This window comes from Moschus berezovskii, chromosome 16 (assembly GCF_049115385.1).
Source record: "Moschus berezovskii isolate FMDL1 chromosome 16, NW_MosBer_1.0, whole genome shotgun sequence".
NCBI lineage: Eukaryota > Metazoa > Chordata > Mammalia > Artiodactyla > Moschidae > Moschus > Moschus berezovskii.
The window spans coordinates 78,927,532-78,947,560 of NC_142475.1; the positions used below are offsets into that span (position 1 = coordinate 78,927,532).

A 20,029-nucleotide genomic window follows, 5' to 3' on the forward strand; every position below is an offset into this window, starting at 1 on the left:
GTCGGGGAAGAGGGGGAAGAGTGTGGGTCGTTACGTGTCCACCAAGCGTTATTTCTGAAGCAAGGGTACAGCAGTAATCAAAAGGGACAGATAGCACTGCCTTCACGAAGCTTCCTGGTGCTCATGATGAAGGCTTGGCATAGCTGAAAGCACTTGACACGGTCTAGTAACTTGTTTAGTGTTCCCAGTAACCCTGTGAAGTGTGTGTTGTTGTGGTTCCTGTGTGTTTAAACTGAGTCACTGAAGTTCAGTGACTTGCCTGTGGTCCCATAGCTGGCAGATGAGAGCAGTGAAGTTGACCCTGTGGGTGGACAAAGCATGCCAGGGTAGAGACTGCTGAAAGACACCGTGACGTTGGCAGAGGATGGACAACCGTGGCTGTTGCTGCGCCCTTTGGTGTTTGCTGGCCACCACCACGTGACAGGCATCAAGGTGCAGCACCAAGGCCCATGTGACACAGATGTGCCCTGGGGTTTGCGGACTAGACTGGCGGGGATGGAGAGACAGGAAGTGAGCGGTTCTTATCCTGCGTGACGTGTCCTGTGGCTGAGGGGTCTTCCCAGGTTACAAGTTCGAGGCTGTGGCTTACAGTTCACGCTGGAGTGCTGAGGAATCATTGGAGGACTTTAGAGAAGTGACTGTGATCCCCCTGTGACTAAGCAGTCCTGATTTTTTTCGATTATTCTGGCATTAGTATTAGTAATGTCCTTTTCTTTGCCAGAGTGTCCCAGTTTGGACAGTAAATTATGTGCTCACATCGTATGGCTTCAGGCGTTTTCAAGCCTGAAATCCCATTGCTCTGTGCTGGCTGTCTCTATACTTTCTCTCCCAGTCATGGAGCCTGCTGTTGATTCTCCTAAAAAGAAGCCTGTTTATCCCTCTACACAGTCAGTTCCTGATACGTAGTAACTGGTCAGAAAGGTGACATTATTCATTTTTGCCCAGAGAGAAGTTAAGCAGTTTGCATTTACGTTTGGTGATCTCTGTGATTCTAGATAGCATTTTCATCAGATTGGGAATCCCAGAAATCCAACTGTTGTAACATGAGGGCGTCTAGAAAAGGGATCCAGGGTTTGAGAGGGTCTCCAAATGCAAGGAGCAGAGTGGAGTGGTAGAGAGAGCTTCTTCCAAAGTGGGCTTGCTGTCCTTGAGCCAGTGTGCTGCTTTACCTGCTCTGGCCACTAGGGCTCGAGTCCAGCCTCAGATAAGTGTTCTGCTCCTCCAGCTGGTTAGCTGGCTCCTGCTGCAGGCGGGAGTTTTAGCCAAAGGCCTGGTGGGGAGAAAAGGAATCACAGTTAGCAGCCTTGCTCACTCAATCCATTCCCTGGTCCTGGTCCCTACAAAATGGGCTTCCTGGGGCTAGCTGCCTTTGTGGGCCAGCTGCCAACTTTATTGTGTCCTTTTTTTTTAATTGAAGGGAAATTGCTTTACAACGTTCTTTTGGTTTTTGCAGTACAACAGAATGAATCAGCCATAATTGTATATATATTCCCTCCCTCTTGAGCTTTCCACACCTCATCCCACCCCTCTAGGCTGTCACAGAGTGCCAGGCTGGGCTCCCTGTGTTATTCAGCAGCTTCCCACTAGATATCTGTTTTACACATGGTGGTGTGTGTATGTCAGTGGTGCTGCTGCTGCTGCTGCTGCTGCTGCTAAGTCACTTCAGTCGTGTCCGACTCTGTGTGACCCCATAGACGGAAGCCCACCAGGCTCCCCCGTCCCTGGGATTCTCCAGGCAAGAACACTGGAGTGGGTTGCCATGTCAGTGCTACTTTTCTTAATTTGTCCCACCCTCTCCTTCCCCTGCTATGTCCACAAGTCCATTCTCTGTGTTTGAATCTCCATTCCTGTCCTGCAAATAGGTTCATCAGTACCGTTTTTCTAGATTCCATGTATGTGCGTTAATTTATTGTGTCTGGAATGTTTCCTCCTCAAAGCTGAAGGCAGTGTGGAAACACAGACCCTGTGTGGCAGTCCACAGGGAGGACATCTCCTGCTCCCAGGCTCCAAGGAGTCACAAGTGTTCAGTCACAGGCATGACTACCCTTACTGGATATTGTTCAGGGATTCGTCTGTGTATGTTCCTGCAGTCAAGATCAAGGTATAATTTCTCTCCTTTTGATGGGGAAAGTAGTTGATGAGAAAGATAAAAACTTTTAAAAAGGAAAGAAAGAACAGAGCCTGTAAAACGGTGATTACAGTTAATAAATCTTGGATCTCTCCAGCTTCTGAGAAGCTAATCATTTTTCTGCTGCTCCTCTTGTTTGGTTTGTGTTTCTTGAGCATTTAATTAAATCAGGGAGGGGACACATCCACAGAAATCACTTAGCACTCCAGAGGAGAATGCTTACATGCTCCCTATAATTATTTGAATGTGCTGCCTCAGGCTAGGCCGCGGTGCTTCCCGTGATCTTGTCTTACCTAGTTCTGCTAGCACCCTGGCGCTCAACCCTGTCCTTCAGGCACAAGACGAGGGTGACAGGTGCTCCCCGGCAACAGCAGCTCTCATCCAGGGACGTGTTGGTGTAATCTGGGGGTCCAGGCTGAGGCGCGGAGAGTGGGGATCTGCGGAGGAGGCCTCTTGAGGAATCTCCACCTTGAAGTCTTGAGAGCTCTTGTTCAGTGAGAGGAGTTACGTTTATCCTCACTTCAGGAGATTTCTCATGATTAAAGTACACTTGAAGCAGTTATTCATAAATGGAGTTTATTTTTGCCCCACACAGAGAAGATGGATGATTCCAAGTTCTAAATTTTACCTCATTTCAGATAACTTCTTTAGTTTCCAGTTGAAGATACATTCATATTCTAAGAGTCTTCCTATGAAGAACTGTCACAGAGAATCTAGTTCTTCATTGATGATGGTAATCCATTTTGAGAACCCTTCCATTGCCCGGTGAAGATTCCCTCCCCCAGCCCTTGGCAGCCGCTTGCCTCTTTTCTGTCACTAGGTTTTCCTTTTCTGTGCATTTCACATCAGTGGAATCATGTAGCATATGATCTTTCTGTATGATTTCTTTCCCTGAGCGTTAGATTTTCAGGATTCACCCGTGCTGTAACATGTATCATTGCTCCATTCCTCTTGGTGGCTGAGTAACAGTCTGTTGTGTGGATAGACTACATTTTGTTTGTTCTTTCACCACTTGATGCCTGTTTTGAATGATGCTGATGTGAACATTCATGTATAAGTCTTGGTGGAGACATCCATTTTCATTTCTCTCAGGTGGATTCCTAGGCGTGAGATTGCTGGACTGTGTGGTAAGTTTGTGTTTAACTTTTTAAGAACTTGCCAAACTTTTCTGGAGTGGCTGCACCATTTTCTATTCCCACCAACAGTGTCTGAGGTTCCAGTTTCTCCGTATCTTCACTGGTGGTGTTTTGTTTTCTGTTAAACAGCATCTTAGTAGGCATGACATGGTATCTGGTGGTTTTAACTTGTACCTCCCTGATGACTGATGATGTGGAGCATATGTTCCTGTGATTTTTGGTCATTCCTCTATCTTCTTTGGTGAAATGTCTATTCAGCTCTTTGCTCCATTTTTAAATTACATTGTTGACATCCTTATTGTTAATGGGTTATAAGTGTTCTTTTAAGTACAAGCCCTTTTTCAGAAGTGTGATTTTCAAATCTCTCTTCATTTCCTTTTAAGCACCCCTTTAGAAAACTCTCATGCCTCCCTTGAGGCCCGAGAGTGAGGGAGATCCAGAGGGGGCCTCCTTTCCCCTATCCCTTTTTTTCTGGACAGAACACAGTTCTGCAGGTTTCCATGGTTCTCTCTAAGGCAGATTCTCTTCTCTGCATTAAGCCAAACTTCAGTTTTCCCTCTATTTACCCTACTTTTTTTTTTTTTTCTAAGGAATTGCAAAGACTGTTTTTGGTATGTGCTTTATTTTGGGCTCTGAATAAATCTGTTTTGAAAAGAACCCTTTCCTTTAGGCTACTCAGATTTTCTGAAATCAGTAAAGCTCCTTACCATTTAAACCGTTTCTTCTTAGTCCTAGTTGGGTTTCTGTGCATCTTTTTTCTGTCCATATACCCTGTATCAGGGACTTCCCAGGTGGCTCAGTGATAAAGAATCCGCCTGCCAGTGCAGGAGCTGCAGGAGACTCAGGTTTGATCCCTGGTTTGGGAAGATACCCTGGAGGAGGAAATAGCAACCCATTCTAGTATTCTGCCTGTGGGAAGTCCCATGGATGGAGGAGCCTGGTGTGCTATAGTCCATGGGATTGCAGAGATGGGCATGACTGAACTTGCACACACATGCACAATACAAGTTTTAGAAATTTTGAAGATTTTTACAGTAATTTGAGTATATTTCCTTAGAGGTTGAAAGGCAGTTCCTTCAGTGCGGTGAAGGGTGTCAGGTAGATCTCTTGGCATTGTGAGATGTCTTGAGTTTTTATCTTCAGACTTAACTCCCCAATCTGCATTATCTGTCAACTGAGAACAGTTGAGCTGTATTTGTGAATTTGCTTCCTTGCTGAAATGTGTCTGTAACCCTCACATCAGTATTCGTCATTGGTGCATGTGTTCAGGGAGGGGGGACAGAGTGAGTCGCTCTGTGGACATGGCCCCCGGGCCAGGTCAGCGGTGCAGTCCTGCTCGTGTCTCAGGGCGGTGGCCAGAGGATGCAGCCCAGCTCTGGTGCTGGGCCAGTTTCTTCTGGAGCTCATTTCTTTCATAAAGGAAAACAGACTCCTGTAGGGTGAGTTCTTGGGACTGAAGGTTGCTGTCTGTCTGAGGTAGGTATATACGTGTAGTATATGCACACTCTTCCCCTGAAGCCATTGGGTGGTGCAGCATTTGCTTATTGTTTTTCTGGACTTTATAGAACATAAACTACCACAAATAACGAGTACTGACTGGATGCTTCAGAAAATGACTAAACCTTTCTGAGTTTGTGTGTCTGTGTGAAATAATTTGTGAATCTCCAGCTTCCAGTGAGTCACTACTCTGGAGTGGGCATCCATAGCCTCGGATGTCTCCTCTGTCTTTCCTGGGCTGAGATGTGCTGGACTGGCGCCCATGTGAGCAGCTTACCTGTGTCTCAGGGCTGCACCTGCACTGGCCTTCACACCCTGTGTGGGCGGCTCCTGCAGCATCAGCCTGTCCACCGTCCCATGCCTTCTGCCTGCAAAGATTCTTTCGATGGATTTCACTCCTCTTTGCGTTTCCTTTATAGACACTTACTTTAGCCTGTTGTGGAAACTTCTTTGCCTTCAGCCTGTGGTGAAGGGTGGCTCCTCTTCTGTCTTCAGGTTACCTCCACGTGCAGAGGATTCACAGGTTTCCAGCACCAGGTCTGTCTGCGGAGCTATGGACACTGCATCTTCCAAGCTGACCAACAAACTGGATACTTGATTTTGCTGTGCTTACTGCATATATCTTCTTCAGTGTGCACGAGATTCTGAAAGTTCAACCTGTCTCCACCTCGAGTGACCCTTCCTCACCCTGTCCACACACCAGAGCAGTTGAGGTTGGCTTCTGCCACCTGTGTATCCATTTTGGTGACTTCAAGGCAAAAACCCGAACACCACTCTCTCTTCTGTGTAATTATATTTGGTGGAATAGGCAGTACATTCACAGAGTTAAATAATCCAAAAGAATCAAAAGGCATACATTTAAAGATTTTCCTTACCTGCCTCTCCTCCACTTTGTCTGGTTGCCCTCCCCACTTGAAGAACAGCGTATGGAGCCCTGGGAACACCTCCACTTCTGCATCGACTCAGTGTTTTTGAGGATGATGCTTGACTTGAAATCAGAAGAATTTTCTTAGGTGCATGAAGGAAAATATGAATGGCATCTTAGAAGATTTCTAGCAAAGGGCTAAAATTAATAAATTTATTTTGAACGGATATGCTTTTCTGTGTAAGATGCACTTCTGTGCAGTGCCTCACTCTGTGATGAAATATGTGTGACATGTGGGTTTTGCCAGTAACTTATAAAGACATGAAAAATGCACATTTTTATGCTTTGTGTAGACCATTGGCCTCAGTCTTACTTGTAAACCTTTTTAAATTTGGGCCCATAGCTCCATTTATGTACTTTTATCTTTCTTCAAAGAGTATTTGTTATGTGTCCCTTTGTGGGAGCTGCTGAGCATACAGCTGTGCAGAAGACATCCCACATATCATGCGTGTTATTTCTGAACCAGCAGCAGGAACATTGGGTCAGTTTTGTTGGCTGTTCTTTATTTAGGTCAGGAAATAGTTGTTGAGTATTGATGTGTCTTGGTTACTTGTGACTTGATCACACGCATTGGCCCTGGAGTATCTTTTGCAGGTGAATACACAGTGCAGCGAAAGAGCTGATGAAATGGCTTCCGGGGGAAGTGGACTGGTATTGAATGCTGTTTACATTACCTTTTAAACCATGTTCTGTTGTGTTATAGTTGAGCACAGCTTCTCAGTTTGCTGACTTTGCTTTGGTGTAATGTTCCAGTGTAGACATGGGAGTTGCAGTCGTAAATTACTCAGCCACATTAGACTTGGGTATTATCAGCCCACTGGATGGAGGTATCTAAAGCAGCTGGATGTGACGTCTGTTCTTGATAGTTTGACATTTTAGGAATGCATTTTACTTTGGGCCTTGAGCCTATGGTCCATAATTATTTAAACCAACCTTTTCAGATTTCGTTAAACATATTTCTAAGTTTGAGTGTTGTTTAGTCACTAAGTCACGTCCAACTCTTACGTGATCCTGTAGCCCGCCAGGCTCCTCTGTCCATGGAATTTCCCAGAAAGAATATTGGAGCGGGTTGCCATTTTCTCCTCCAGGGGATCTTCCTGACCCAGGGATCGACCCAGGATCCTGACCCTGTAGTGGCAGGTGGATTCTTTACTGCTGAGCCACCTGGGGAACCAGCATTTCTTTCCATAAGCTGAGGGAAGCCCATGGGACTGGAACTTCCTCTTTAATTGCAAAACTTGCCTCACAAGGCCTTTGCCAAACCTAGAGAGCATGTTTCTAGTCTTAGGTGTGCCCCGCTAGCTAAAGAATTTGAAGCTTTAATGTGACAAGATCGAGTAAACGTTTAACAGTGCTTTTGTTAATATGCTTTTTTAGCATCATACAATCAAATGGAGAAACCATAGGAAAATAGGTGTATCTTAGTAAGTTTCTCTTAATTTGGTTATTGGCTCCTTAATCTTTGGCTGATTCATTTTCTTCCGCATTCCTTTATCCCCCTTTGTACTGTTTTGTCTCTCTGCATTACACTGGCAGGGTGTTCTCAGAAAGAGACCTGCTCATGTCTGCTCTGCACCTGGTACTACTGTCTCTGAATCCTTGTAAAGTTACTCCTGAATCCTCCCAAAGATGCCTGGAATTAGTAACGAAGTGTCATTGCAGTTTATTTAATGGTGTTTTTCCCGTATATAGTTGACCTTCTGTATCCAGGGTTTGAGGATTCATCTGCCAAGCAAAACTTGAGTTTATCACATGCTGGCAACTATATACATAGCATTTACATTGTATTTACAAGTGTATGCATAGCATTCACATTTACATTGTATTGGGTATTGAGTAGTTGAGACAGGGGTCATATATGTAAATATATATATATTTATACACGTCATATATGTAAATACTACTCCTGTTTATACAAGATACTTGTGTGTCCACAGTCCATAGGTTTTGGTATTTTCAGGGTCTGGTCCTAGAGTCAGTTACCCCCATTCTCCCCCAACCCCCATATACCGAAGGATGACTGTATGTTTTAATTCTTGCTGAGAAACTTTACACTAGTTTCCTAGAAACCAAATAATTGGTTCACCTGCTCCCTCTTGTGGTAAATACTTAGTTTTATCCTGATGCTTTTATTTGTGGTTGTTATCTCTCGCTCTCTTTTTTTTTTTTTGTGGTGGTTATCTCTCTATGTCATTTTACCCAAGAGAGCACAGATCTGATAATCCAAAGAGATGTAAACACACATTTAGGTTGGGCACTGCAGTAATGAGGGGAGTGTGGATAGTGTGTTCAGCAAAGCTGCTCGTTAGGGTCACCTACAGTGCCTGGGCCTCTCCCTGAGGGACTCCCTGCCCCTGTTCACAGTTTAAATCAGAATAAATTTAATCTACTTTTACATTTAAGTTAAAATTTCCCAGGTTATTCTAACGTGCAGTCAGGGTAGAGAACAACTTATAAACAGGCTGTGGTTTTGGTGCTGTGATTAACCAGTTGTGTATTTGCAGAGAGAGCATGCTTGAATTTCTGGTGATTTGTGGCTGTCTTGTATTTTATGGTATGAAAGACTCTGATATCATTTAGATGATTTACCACAGACCCATTTCACACAGTAGGAAGGACCTCACGGGGATCGTGGCTGGTCTGACTGCAGCTGCAGGAGCCAGAGTTGGAAACTGAGGCACTGGACTTGAATCTGCTGTGTCTCCCCCTGCACCCCCTGTCCCCGCCCCACTCCCCCAGTGACTGAGTAAGTGCATCTTTAGGGCTCCTCTAGTCACGTACCATGTGCTGTGAAGTGGTCTTGCTATGGCTTTTCCACAGATTAGCTCTCCACACAGGACAGAGGACACGGGCGTCCTTGGCTCATGCAGCTTTCAGGTTCCCGCGCCTGCCAGGGGCAGCCTTCCACCTGCATGCCACACTCGATCACCTTTCTGATACTGCAGAGAGAAGTGGAGTAAGGGATATATAGATGAGCGATGGATAGATGCCTGAGACACCTGATACCTAGACCTAATAATCGGCGACCTTTCTGTGTAAGTTCTGATTATTGACTAACTGGAAGGTGATAAATAAGCTAATTCAGGTACCACAGAAGAAAAACATTTCTCTGGAGCTTATTATTATATTGACATTTTATTGTATTTGTTACTGCTCTTAGTAAATGAACTTTTGCCAACCTTAAAAATAATTTCTAATATAGGGTATCTAGGTTTTTCTAATAACTGTATTTGTCCTAATAAACGTTGACTTCTGTGTAAGTTTCTCTTTCAATGTGTAGCTATTAAAGATAGTGGTCGACTGTTAGTACTTTGACTTTTTTAAAAAAGTTGTATGACAGGGTTTTTAAAGTTAAAGTTGTATGACAGAAATTAAACTTTTATTATTTCTAGAAAGATCTCTTCCCATTGGCACATATAGAATAACATTGGAATCTGTTCAGTCTGATTCATGGTGTGTCTGTTAGATGATGTTAGGAAGTCTTAGACTTTGCTTTTGCATGCCTTTTTCATTTTCTCCAGTGATAGCTTATACCTTTCTGTTAGAATTATATTGTATTATTTATCCATTTCTTTGAAAATCGTGTACTTAAAAAAAAAATCTCTGAGTAGCACCTCATTTTTTGGTTGAAAAAGTTGTGCATGCCTGTGTTGACACACTTTAGACAACAGGGTGTAATGGTGGAAATGTCTCTTCCCACCTAGACCTCTTCGTCCCCTTCCTTAGAAGCAGCTGCGTATTTTTCAGAAATCTATGTTCTATTTTTCTGTTCTGTTTAATACAGGTGTCAAATGCACTGTAATAAGCATCATATAAACTTCTATCATACCCTCGATGTGTTCTACTTGTATATCACATTCTAAATAAATGAGACGTTGGTGACATTACCATATAAGTTCTGCCTTCTATTAGTGCCTTCTTTTCAGTATATTAATTACTGTTTAATTTATTAGTGATAATAAAGATATACCTCCATGTTATTTTTAAATTAAGTCCATCCATTAAATCATCAGTGGTGTTTGTATCAGAATTAATGATAATATGTACATTTATCTGTCAAACCCATTGTAAATGAAATTGTCTTTGTTTTGTGTCAAGGTGATATGAAAAAATCTTAAATTTCCTTAGCAAACTTTAAGCCTTATTTCTAAAAGTTGCCACTTTGCTTTTAGATATTATGTGAGCAGAAAGCAAGGAAAGGAAAATGAGACCAGAGCCGTCCTCAGTGGCAGCGTGTGTAGTCCCTTTTGATCCAGAACGCTCAGTTGACTCCCTCTGCTAGTGAAGCAGTTTGAAGTACTGAGCAACAGCCTAGATGTCTGCGTTCTTTGCTTGATGCCTTTCTTGTCGTGCTTGTTTACTCAGTTCCATTGGAAACTTCACCCCAGACCTACTGACCTCTTAGTGATCTCTCGTCCATGCAACTAGATTCTTAATAGTTGATGAAAATATAAACGTCTCTTAATGTTTTACATTCAGTGGATTCCTTTAAAAGGGTAAAAGAAAAATCAGATTTCCTTCTATGGAGTCACACAGAGTCGGATACAACTGAAGTGACTTAGCAGCAGCAGCAGAGCGATATGTTCCTTACTATGTATATAATGTTAAATAATTGTAGTGTAATTTGAGGTTTTTAAATGAGGAAAACTTTATTCATCATTGACTCAATGGACATGAATTTGAGCAAACTCTGGGAGAAGGTGAAGGACAGGGAAGCCTGGTGTGCTATAGTCCATGGGTCGCAAAGAGTGGGACACGACTGAGTGACCGAATAATGACAAAACTTTATTCAGGCTTTCTTAGCCTTTTTGTTTCCTTAAGGAAGTCCAAGTTTTCACACTACTCAAGATTGAATACTAAATTAAAAAGTGACTGTACGAACTTCTCTGTTTAATTTTTTTGCCATTTTCATTTATTTTTTGAAAAAAGAAAATTCTAATTTTTGTCTATTTGCCTTAATAATAAGGAATTATAAGAGATCTTAAATAGTATTGAATGGATGCCCTAATTTGCAGATAAAGGCTAATGGTTTGATGAAACAAAAACCAAGAAGTGAAACATTGAAGATTACATTGATCAGAATAACTTTAAAAAAGTATAAAAGCATTGCAAAGGAATTTAATGCTCTCTTTTGTGGTGTGATGGATCAAGTATCTTTTTACTTAATCTTTTCATCTAAATACATTTTCCAAGTAGCATCAGGTTTTTTTTTTTTTTTTTTAAGCAAATCAATAGAAATATAGTAGGTTTATCTGCTTTCGACTTGAAGACGGTTTCTGAACATTTTGGTTTAATTTTTGTAATTAGGTAATTCCTAGATTACAAGCTGGTATTTTCATACCCCTCCTGTACATTCAAAAAAATGTTTATTTGAATGTAAATGTGATTTTTTTTTGTCATTTAAAGTTCTTCGAGGTCCGTAGCACTCCCATATATGTTGTGTTTTTAATGGCATTCAGTGGGGGCACATTCAGGTAGTTCCAAAGATATGTACCAGATATCCAAAAAATAACACAACCGTGCGTACCCCCCCACCCCTGACACACACAGACTTTTTTCTGGGAGACCAATTGCAAAGTAAGATTAAAATATAACTAAAATTCGGGGAAAAAATGTAGAGTGAAAAACCTGATTAGCTCGGTGTCAGAAGTCTGGGAGGAGCGAGGTGACTAGGTGAAATAGTGGGCAGGCAGGAGGCACAGTTGCCTTAGGAAATAGGAATCCAGGTGGTCACGTTCTCGGCCTGGACCAGGGTTGGGGAAGGAGCCATCCCGGCACTGTCCCCCTGCTCCTCATTCCTGGATGATCATCCATTCTTGGCTGTGTGCAGGAAGAAATACCAAGTAAGAAGTGAGAAGTGCACTGGAACAGGAGTGTCAACCAGCTTTGCCCAGTGACCACGCTCCCCTGGACACTGGGAGCTTCAGGGACAGAGGGTGTGGTCTCAACCCTGGAAGAATTTAGTACTCACTGGGCAGTGGGGTGCACACCTGTGTCTGCCCGTGGATTCAGACATTTGAGAGTTAACCAAGTTTTTTAACAAGTGATAAATAATGGTAAATTACGATGGCGAAATGGAAGACAATGGCAAATGACTAAAACTTCATATAGAAATGTGATTATTTGGCAGCATTGTCCTGACAGATAAACTGCACTCCTGAGAGAACTCTTTGTGACTTACTTTTTTAAAGCATTGTAAATAGATTTCCATATAGCTTTATATATCTGTGGCTAACAGATACATTTTGAATTCTCTTTAAATGCTCCTGTGATAGATAAATGAACAGAAATTAAAAGAGCTCTGTAAAGGCATTCTTAATATTGTTTATAAATGCTGCTGCTACAATTGCAGGTCCTTTTGGAATAAATCATGGGATTGAACTTCATTCAGATGTGGTGGAATATGCCAAGGAAAAACTGGAGAGCTTCATCAAAAATAGTGATAGCTTTGATAAGTAAGTATTCATATCTATGGCTTTGCTTTGAAAGCACTTTTACGTAGATATGAGTGACATGTGTGTTCCTCACTACTGTTAGTTTATTGATCCTGGCTTGATTGAGTGCAGCAAAAATCAGCACGGTATAAAATGCAAGAGGAATGTAAGTTAGAAAACTATGTTCTAATTCTTACTCTGTGTAAACATATAGTAGATTACAAGTAAATAACTTTTATATTTTAATTATATGCTATTGTCACTTTATTAGTAGGGTATTGTTCCATTCATTAAACATCAAACAGGTACCTTGTCTGAAGATAGAAAGGTAAAGATGTTCCTGGCCATAGAATCTTTGGCAACTGTGTTTATACCTTTGGGGATAGTAATTTAATAAGAGTGACACCTCTTAGCATTTGGAGGACTTTTTCTTAAAAACATTAAGTTACTTAATAATATAGCTAAATGAAATGATCATAGAAATATATCACTGTATCCTGTGAGGGCTGTGTTTTGAGAAATCTGTTTATAAAACCATTGTTCTGAACTACTTTGCCTTAGGAAAAATACTGCACAGGCATTGGTCCTTGTAGGGAAGTCTGTTTGGTGTGTCATGTCCCTAACATTCAGCAAGCAGTGATAGTAATGTGGATAATACTGTGAAACTGAAAAATTTAGATGGCATTTCTCTCTCAGCTGTCATATTTTCAAAGAGAGAAAGGCTAACAAAGGATGAGAATTGAGCTTAGAACTTAGTCCCTTTACATGACAGAGCTTTGGTCCAGAGTTCCGGCCCAGAATTCCAACCCAGCTTGTTGGGTGTGAGCCTTCCTCACTTGGCTCTGACCTGGCCATGGGCGTGGCCGTAGAGGTGAGAGATCTACGAGTGGGCAGGGCTCTGATCTGAAGGTTGTTTTCTGAGTTCAGGCATCTCCTGGCATGTCTCCCCCATTCTCCTCCCTCCTCTGCCTCCCACCCCCTGGCAGTGGCACTTGGTGGGCTGAGGAACAGAAGCCTGTGCTGCAGCTTCAGTGCTCAGTATAGAGGGAGGGCTGGAGTGTGTGGAAGGGGTGTGTAGACCTGAAACCAGCGAGCTGGGAGAGTGCACATGCTGGGGTTTGGGTTTGTTCTGTAATCAGTCCAGTGAGTTTGAGCAGGTCACTGGAATCTTCTGCACCAGTTTGCTGAACACTGTCCTTTTATCTTATTCTGTCTTAATAACTAGTTAACCTTTAATTCACATTTTTGAATCATTTTTCAAGTGCTTACCATGTTGGTTCATATTCTCTTTCCATTTCCAAGAATAACATACTGTTTGGCAGAAATAAAGTAGATTTTAGTCCAAGTTATTTTGTAAGAAATTGAGATTCAATTGTAGTACCCTTTGTGTCTTCATCATTTCTATCTATCTTATAGTTAGTGGTATGGTAAGTGCTTAAAATGTGGGCATAGATATTTTCATAGTGTTTATTAGAACTGTGGAATTTTGTGGAATTCATTGAATTTCTATTCTAAATATTTGTTTTGATGTTGAAACTTAATTATACATAAGACCATTTGATACAATTAAACTTAGAAAATATGAAAGTACTATTAGTAAAAGCAAATGTTTAAGGTTTATCTTAATATATTAGATAATAATACATTTTAGGTATTAACACATAAAGGCACAGATAATTCACTTTTGGGTCATTAATCAGGCAGAACAAGCTCAAGGAAGAACTTTGAATCATGGAAGCACCTCTACAGTATCTATGGAGACAAGTCTTGCTGACAAGGGCATGGTCCTGGCAAACACTAAAATATGTCATTCTTTAAAAAAGTCTTTCTTTTGTTTTAAATTAATTTATTTCAATTGGAGAATAATTACTTTATAATATCCTGATGGTTTTTGCTATACATCATCATGAATCAGCCACAGGTATACATGTGTCCCCCCAATCCTGAAGCCTTCTCTCACTTTCCTCCCCACCTATCCCTCTGGGTTGTCCCAGAGCGCTGGCTTTCTGTGTCTATGTAATTTAAATATTGAATAATCTAGAACACAGTTAAGTTTGAAGGCTATATGTATTTAAGTGTCTCAAGTTTAAAAAAAATTTCTAACATTATTTTCATGTAATCATGAGATATCAAATGTCCTTCACTTGTATTTCTTGAGTGTTGTTGTTAGACTGTGTTATACAGGTTTGTTATTCTTAAAATGGTGAATCATCTCAAATACAGTGATATGACTGATCTAAATGTTTCTTCATAATTTTTAATGGTCTTATTATTTTAGTTAAAATAATCAGGCTTTATAATATGGTTGTTTCTGAAATGTTGCAACTTATTTTTAAAACATTTTCTTCTGTTAACAGACTATTCTTAAAAAAAGTCCTGGAAATGTTACCTATTTTGGTTTTCAGGTAGCTTCTGAAATAGTAGTTGTGTACTTCAGATTATAAAGGTATCTTGCTTACCAAGGTAGCAGGTACTGGCAAATGCTTCGTTTTGCATAAAGTCATGACTTGGTTGGAAATTAAGTAGTCAAAGCTGATGGGTCATTTAATAGACTCCTTTTGGGGTCATTTATCATTTGATTTTAGTAATCGAAATGATAAAGATATAGCAATTTTCTTCCTGTTTTTATGTTTTGATGATTTATTTGCAATTTTTCTTGGTTTTTGTGGAGACTATTTCTATTTCTTTCAGTTTTTAAATTTGAAAAACTTGCCATGCAAAGTGATTTTTTAAATTCTATTCCTAAACAGTTTTACTATATTTGGTTGTGTACAGGTCATCAAAATAAAGTAACTCAGGAAACAAAATTACTATTTATGTGTCCCTTAGTACTTAGGACCAGACTACCTTGATTGTGTGTGACAGGAAGACAATAGAAAACTAAAACCTAGTATTTATCCAGTCTTATTTATCCTATTGGTTTGGATCTTACCAGTTCCTTTTTCAAAAGTATTATATCACTTATGATTTGAACTGTATCTTTGAAGTTGTCTTATATGTATCTATTGGAGATCATAATAAGCTCCCAAATATAGTAGGTGAGAACAGAGTCAATAAACTACTCAACATTAGAATGTGTAATGCAACATATAGATTTAAAAAAAATGCAGGTGTCTGTTTTCGTGTGGGCTTTATAAAGGAGCCTTGGTTCCTGAGTCTTGAAGGTACTGTTTCTTCTTTCAGAGAAAAATATCCTTAATACAATGTTAATACTTGTAAACTTTGTTTCTGTGTCTTAAGTTCTGTATCAGCAAATGTGAAGATTCGGTGAGGCTACTGTGAGTTTACTGTGCTCCGAGGCAAGAGAGAAGGCAGGTTCTCCAGTGTGGTTTCTGCCTGGGCTCTGCCTCCGGTGTTCCCAGACTCACTGACCTTCCCTTATGAACTGACACTTGATTTCACAGGTTCTCTGAAACACTGGCAAGTGTTTGAAGGAGAAGATAGTAAATATTTCTGGCTTCTTGGGCTCAGTGGTCTTTGTGGCAGTACACAGCCTTCCTCAGACACTCCGAGCAGGCGTGGGTGGAGGTTCTGTCCACTTCATTACCAGAGCAAGTGCAGGTTGCATGCAGCCTGCTGTCCGCAGTGTGCAGACCCGTTCTGCTCTTCACACACGTTCGCCAGGACGTCCTTACTTTAGCCCATTCTGTTATAAACAAGTCTTCCAGCCCCAGGTTTAAAGTCCCTTGGGTGTCTGGCTTTCATGGGGGAAGGCCAGATCATCTGAATCAGTTTTGTGCATGTACCATAAGCAAAACAGTCTCTCCAGCTGTTTACTTGGAACAAGAGGTCAGATTAAAGGAGCCTGGATTATACCCTGTAAGTGCTTTGTGGGTTGATAATTGGCATAGCATTTATTCACAACTACATGTGTGTGTTTGTGTAATATGTGTACATGTGCATGCAGCTGACCTGACTCCCTGGAGGGCATGCTTTGGGGTGAGCCGTTTCCTGTGAGACAGTAGGTCCTGTCTCCTCTCCCCTGCAAGGACACTGTACCTTGTTTTGGAAATGCTGTCCTGCCAGAAGCCACATGAGTGCAGCGTTGTCTGCTTTATTGGAAATTTTCATTCTGTTTGCATGGAGGACCATTGTTTCCTGTAGTTTGTTGTATAAATGAGTCACAACGTGAGTACTGAAGACAGTAATGAAATGATGAAAAATGATAGCAGCTAATGTGTGTTGTCTGCACCATTCTGAGCTGTATACCCGCATTCCTAGAGGCAGTGTTGGTGTCCATGTTTCCCAGATGGGAGGACAGGATCAGACAGGCCATAACTTCAGTCAGGGCTGTTTTCTTGTTTAGTTCTGATTTAGCTATAATGATGTAAAAACTGATATATTCTAATGTTCTTCCCAGCAATAAGATTGCCAATGAATTACAGTCTAGCAGCTTAGCCGCAGTTAATAGAGGTTGAAGCGGCACCTTTATTTCCATCATTTATTTTTTTCTAGGTTAGAATTTAGGGAGTGCTCTTAGCCTGGTTAAATGCATGATAATCTTTTTATCACAGAGCACACCTGCCTTGTTCATTAATGAGACTTGCCTCTGGGGTGGATGTCTGCAGGTCAGAGATGAGCTGGAGAGGCCGTGCCTTCTTCAGGTGTAGTCAAGGTATAAATTGTAAATGAAATTCAGAGTTAGTGTAGTCATTTACATTTTAGAAGATGTAATGGATGTATGGCTGGGTGTAGTATCCCAATTTTATTTTTGATTATAGGCTCCTTTTTCACATAATTGATATTGGATTGGAGAAAATGAAATGATACTATGTTCTGTCACCTTTATCACTGGAGCAGTCCCACTTCATCTTGAAGAGAATTGTGGCATGCTTGAAGAAGTTTTGCTATCTGTAGTATATAGTCAACATTATTTTGAATTCTTTCTACAATAGTTGAACATTGGGGTATATCAGTCATGTTCAGATGGTAGTTTTATGAGAGATATAGGTTTTAAACACAGTTTTTAATCATGACAGACATTCAAATGGTGGGACAGAGAAATGCTTAAAAATATTCCTCTAGGCTATCAGTTATGTATTTTAACATCAGTTAGAAATGGTATGGGGGAGTTTGATAGCTTCTGACACATTATTGGGAAAAGAAGAAATTATCCCAAGAATAAAACACTGACAGAAATAAAAGTTTGTAGCCCAAATTATTTTATAAGAAATTATTGTTGAAATATGAGGGCTCACTTTCATATCATGTACCGGTCACACTTCCTATAAAATGTTTAGAAATTGTTTTTGGTCCTGTGGCGTTTCCTAAAGCTCTGTTCAGTGAAAAATCTGTGTATTTACTCTTAACACTTTGCTTTAATGTTTAAATTATTCTGAGGTGTTGGAAGGGAAACCTCTTGTAAAGGTAAAGTCTTTGTTTTTTAAATTTTGTAAAATTCAATAGCTTAATTCTTGGTTACAAGAGTTTTTGAATGGTATAACTGTATTTGGAAAAGAAGAGATGATTATTTCCCTGGGTTTTCTTCCCAGTGGAAGGTTGTGAAGTTTGTCTTGTTTTAATGAAGTAGTCATAGCTGTCACAGTTCAAAATGCACATTTTGACAAAATGTTTTAAGAAAAAGAAGTATCTGTGATTCATTTGGCAGGTAGTTCTGGGTGAGATATGAGAACACTATAGGAGTCTTTCCTGTGTCCCTGAAATCCTTTATTGCGCTGGAACGATAGTCTAAAATGTTGACAGCATCCTGTGGCAAGTGATAATCTAGGTGTGCAAATTTTCAGCCCCGATTTCAACAGTGTATTGAAGGGGAATATTGTTTTTTCTACTCTCAGTCAGCTCCTAGACCTAGAATACCCGTCTAAGAGGGAAGCTGCAGGGCAAGGCTAGGTCACCCTGATCTCCTAGCATCTTATCAGAGAATTATGTGGGCACGTTGGCAAGGTCCCTGCTGTGAATGGAGCGTCTGTGCATCTGGAGATGAAGATAAACACAGCGTGCACCTGAAAAGGAGAACCCTGCCGAGGTAAGTGATGGAGTTGGTGCCCTTTTGGCCAAGCGCTCATGTCGTAAACCAAGATACTTGTGCTCTGAGTTTTCCCACAAATATTGTTTGTATGTTTTGTTTTAGTAAGGGTATGTCAGATACTCTCCCCTTTCTGCGTAAGTCTAAAAAGCCATTAGGTTTTCAGGTTTAAATCAATAAATGATTATAAGTCTAAAGTGATTGAATTTGTAGTTATTACAGTTCAGAACTACTTTTTTTGTATACAGATAATTTACATGGTTAGGAAGTATAACTTGGAATTCAGGAGTTTAAGACATCTGTACCTGGGAAATTTTGTTTTGGAAAGTTTCTTCAAAGAATAAAAGTGATTGCTACTTTTCATGTTACTAACACAAAAATTTTAATGAGCTGCTCTAAATAAAGTATGAACACTAGGAGAGAACACAAGATTGATACTTTTAGGATTAAAATTAGAACCATAGAAAATACCCTTTTGGTAAGCCTCTTGCCATTTAAAAAAATTTTTTGTTGCTTTATTTTCCTTTCTTGGATTCCATTTATGTGTAGTTGATGTGAAAAGTGAAATTTAGATTTTCACTGTTTTCAAACCTAGATTTTATGTGCAAATCTACAAATAGTGAAAACCTCTGGTTGGTTCATTAATGCAGACTTCTGGATTATACAGAATTGTGTTTATGGTATAAAATATGCCCTTTGCTTAGAGAGGTTTGTGGAGACTTAGAGAAGGTGCAGCTTTCAGAATCTAGTTAAAGCTAAAAGGAAGAAACTTTTATTTTCCTCTTTATGCTGGAAAAATTAATAGCAGTTTTAATTTACTCTGACTGCCTGGTAGCTGTCATTCTTGCCTCACATCAGTCAGTTGTTCTGTATACGTATATGAGCACATCCGTAAACATTTGCCTGAAGGATTTTAATCATAGACTTTTGGAAAAATATTGTTAGCAGTAGAATTTGTATGAATTTATTTACATGAAATGCTGTTATAAAAACAAGCCATCATTTCAATGTCAGAATATAAAGTGTCTGAGTAAGATCCTCATCTCTGCCTAGTCAGAATTGTTAACACTCATTTCCAAGTCCTTTTAGGAAGGATCATCTTTAACCCATGTATGTATTAAAAAATAATGTTGTAAGTATAGGCAGTTTGAGAGTTGTTTTGTTTCCTTTACTATCATGAAGGACTTGCGTATTACTGGTGGAGAAGGTGAAGCCACAGCTGTGGATGTAAAAAAAAGTCCCCAGATGAAACACTGTCCCTGCTAGGCTGTTTCTTGTAACTATTAAGTCATTGTGTTTTAGTGTTTATATTTTAAAATATCACACCTTTCTCCATGATTATGTCTTTGAAACTTTACTATTTTGTATCTAGAAATAATCTAGTCCTACTACTCCTTTTGGAATGTTGCCTCAGTTCAGTTGGTAAAGGAAATGAATTTGGTATACTAAAGGAAAGGGTCTTCACACTTTCGAAGGACACATATACATGTTAGAAGTGTATGTTCCATTTGCATTAGTAGAAATCATTTGTAAATGTAAAGGTCTAACTTTTCTCTGTAATAATTCTTTGTAACACTTCCTAAATGAAATAAGATAGTATACTTGGCTCAGATTTGCCTTGTAGGGGAAAAGCCTTTGTTTCCTAGAATAAATAAGGGTGGCTTATTTAAGATCTTCAGAAAGGCCACTAAAAAGCACTTTTAAATTAGGCGACAGTTGGTTTATTAAAGGCACGGTTTTGTTTTGGCTTTTTTACTGTTTAAGTTTTGCTTTTTTTGGCACTTTGGGGGAAGAATCATGTGTTTTGTAACATGAAACTACAGCTATTTATAGTTTCCAATTTAGTAAAGCAAGAACCATCATGTTGATTTAGAGGGTGCCACAGGCATGTATTTTTTTCTGTAACTGTTTCTGGGCAAATCT

General features: G+C 40.1%; 1 protein-coding gene across 4 annotated transcripts in view; it reads left to right on the top strand.

Annotated features, from left to right (window-relative positions):
• PCMTD1 (protein-L-isoaspartate (D-aspartate) O-methyltransferase domain containing 1) overlaps positions 1-20,029 on the top strand; it is a 49,223-nt gene that overhangs the window by 20,793 nt on the left and 8,401 nt on the right. For 2 of the 4 annotated variants that reach the window (XM_055432657.2, XM_055432655.2), the window contains one exon: positions 12,039-12,141. The exons of 1 other annotated variant lie outside the window; for it this stretch is intronic. Coding sequence is in view for 2 of the 3 variants with exons in the window: in XM_055432655.2 (XP_055288630.1) it covers positions 12,039-12,141 (103 nt within the window). In the remaining variant the exon portion in view is untranslated. Of the gene's footprint in view, positions 1-12,038; positions 12,142-17,915; positions 18,107-20,029 lie in introns of those variants that run through there. One more of the 4 variants, XM_088844470.1, reaches the window with a different exon arrangement.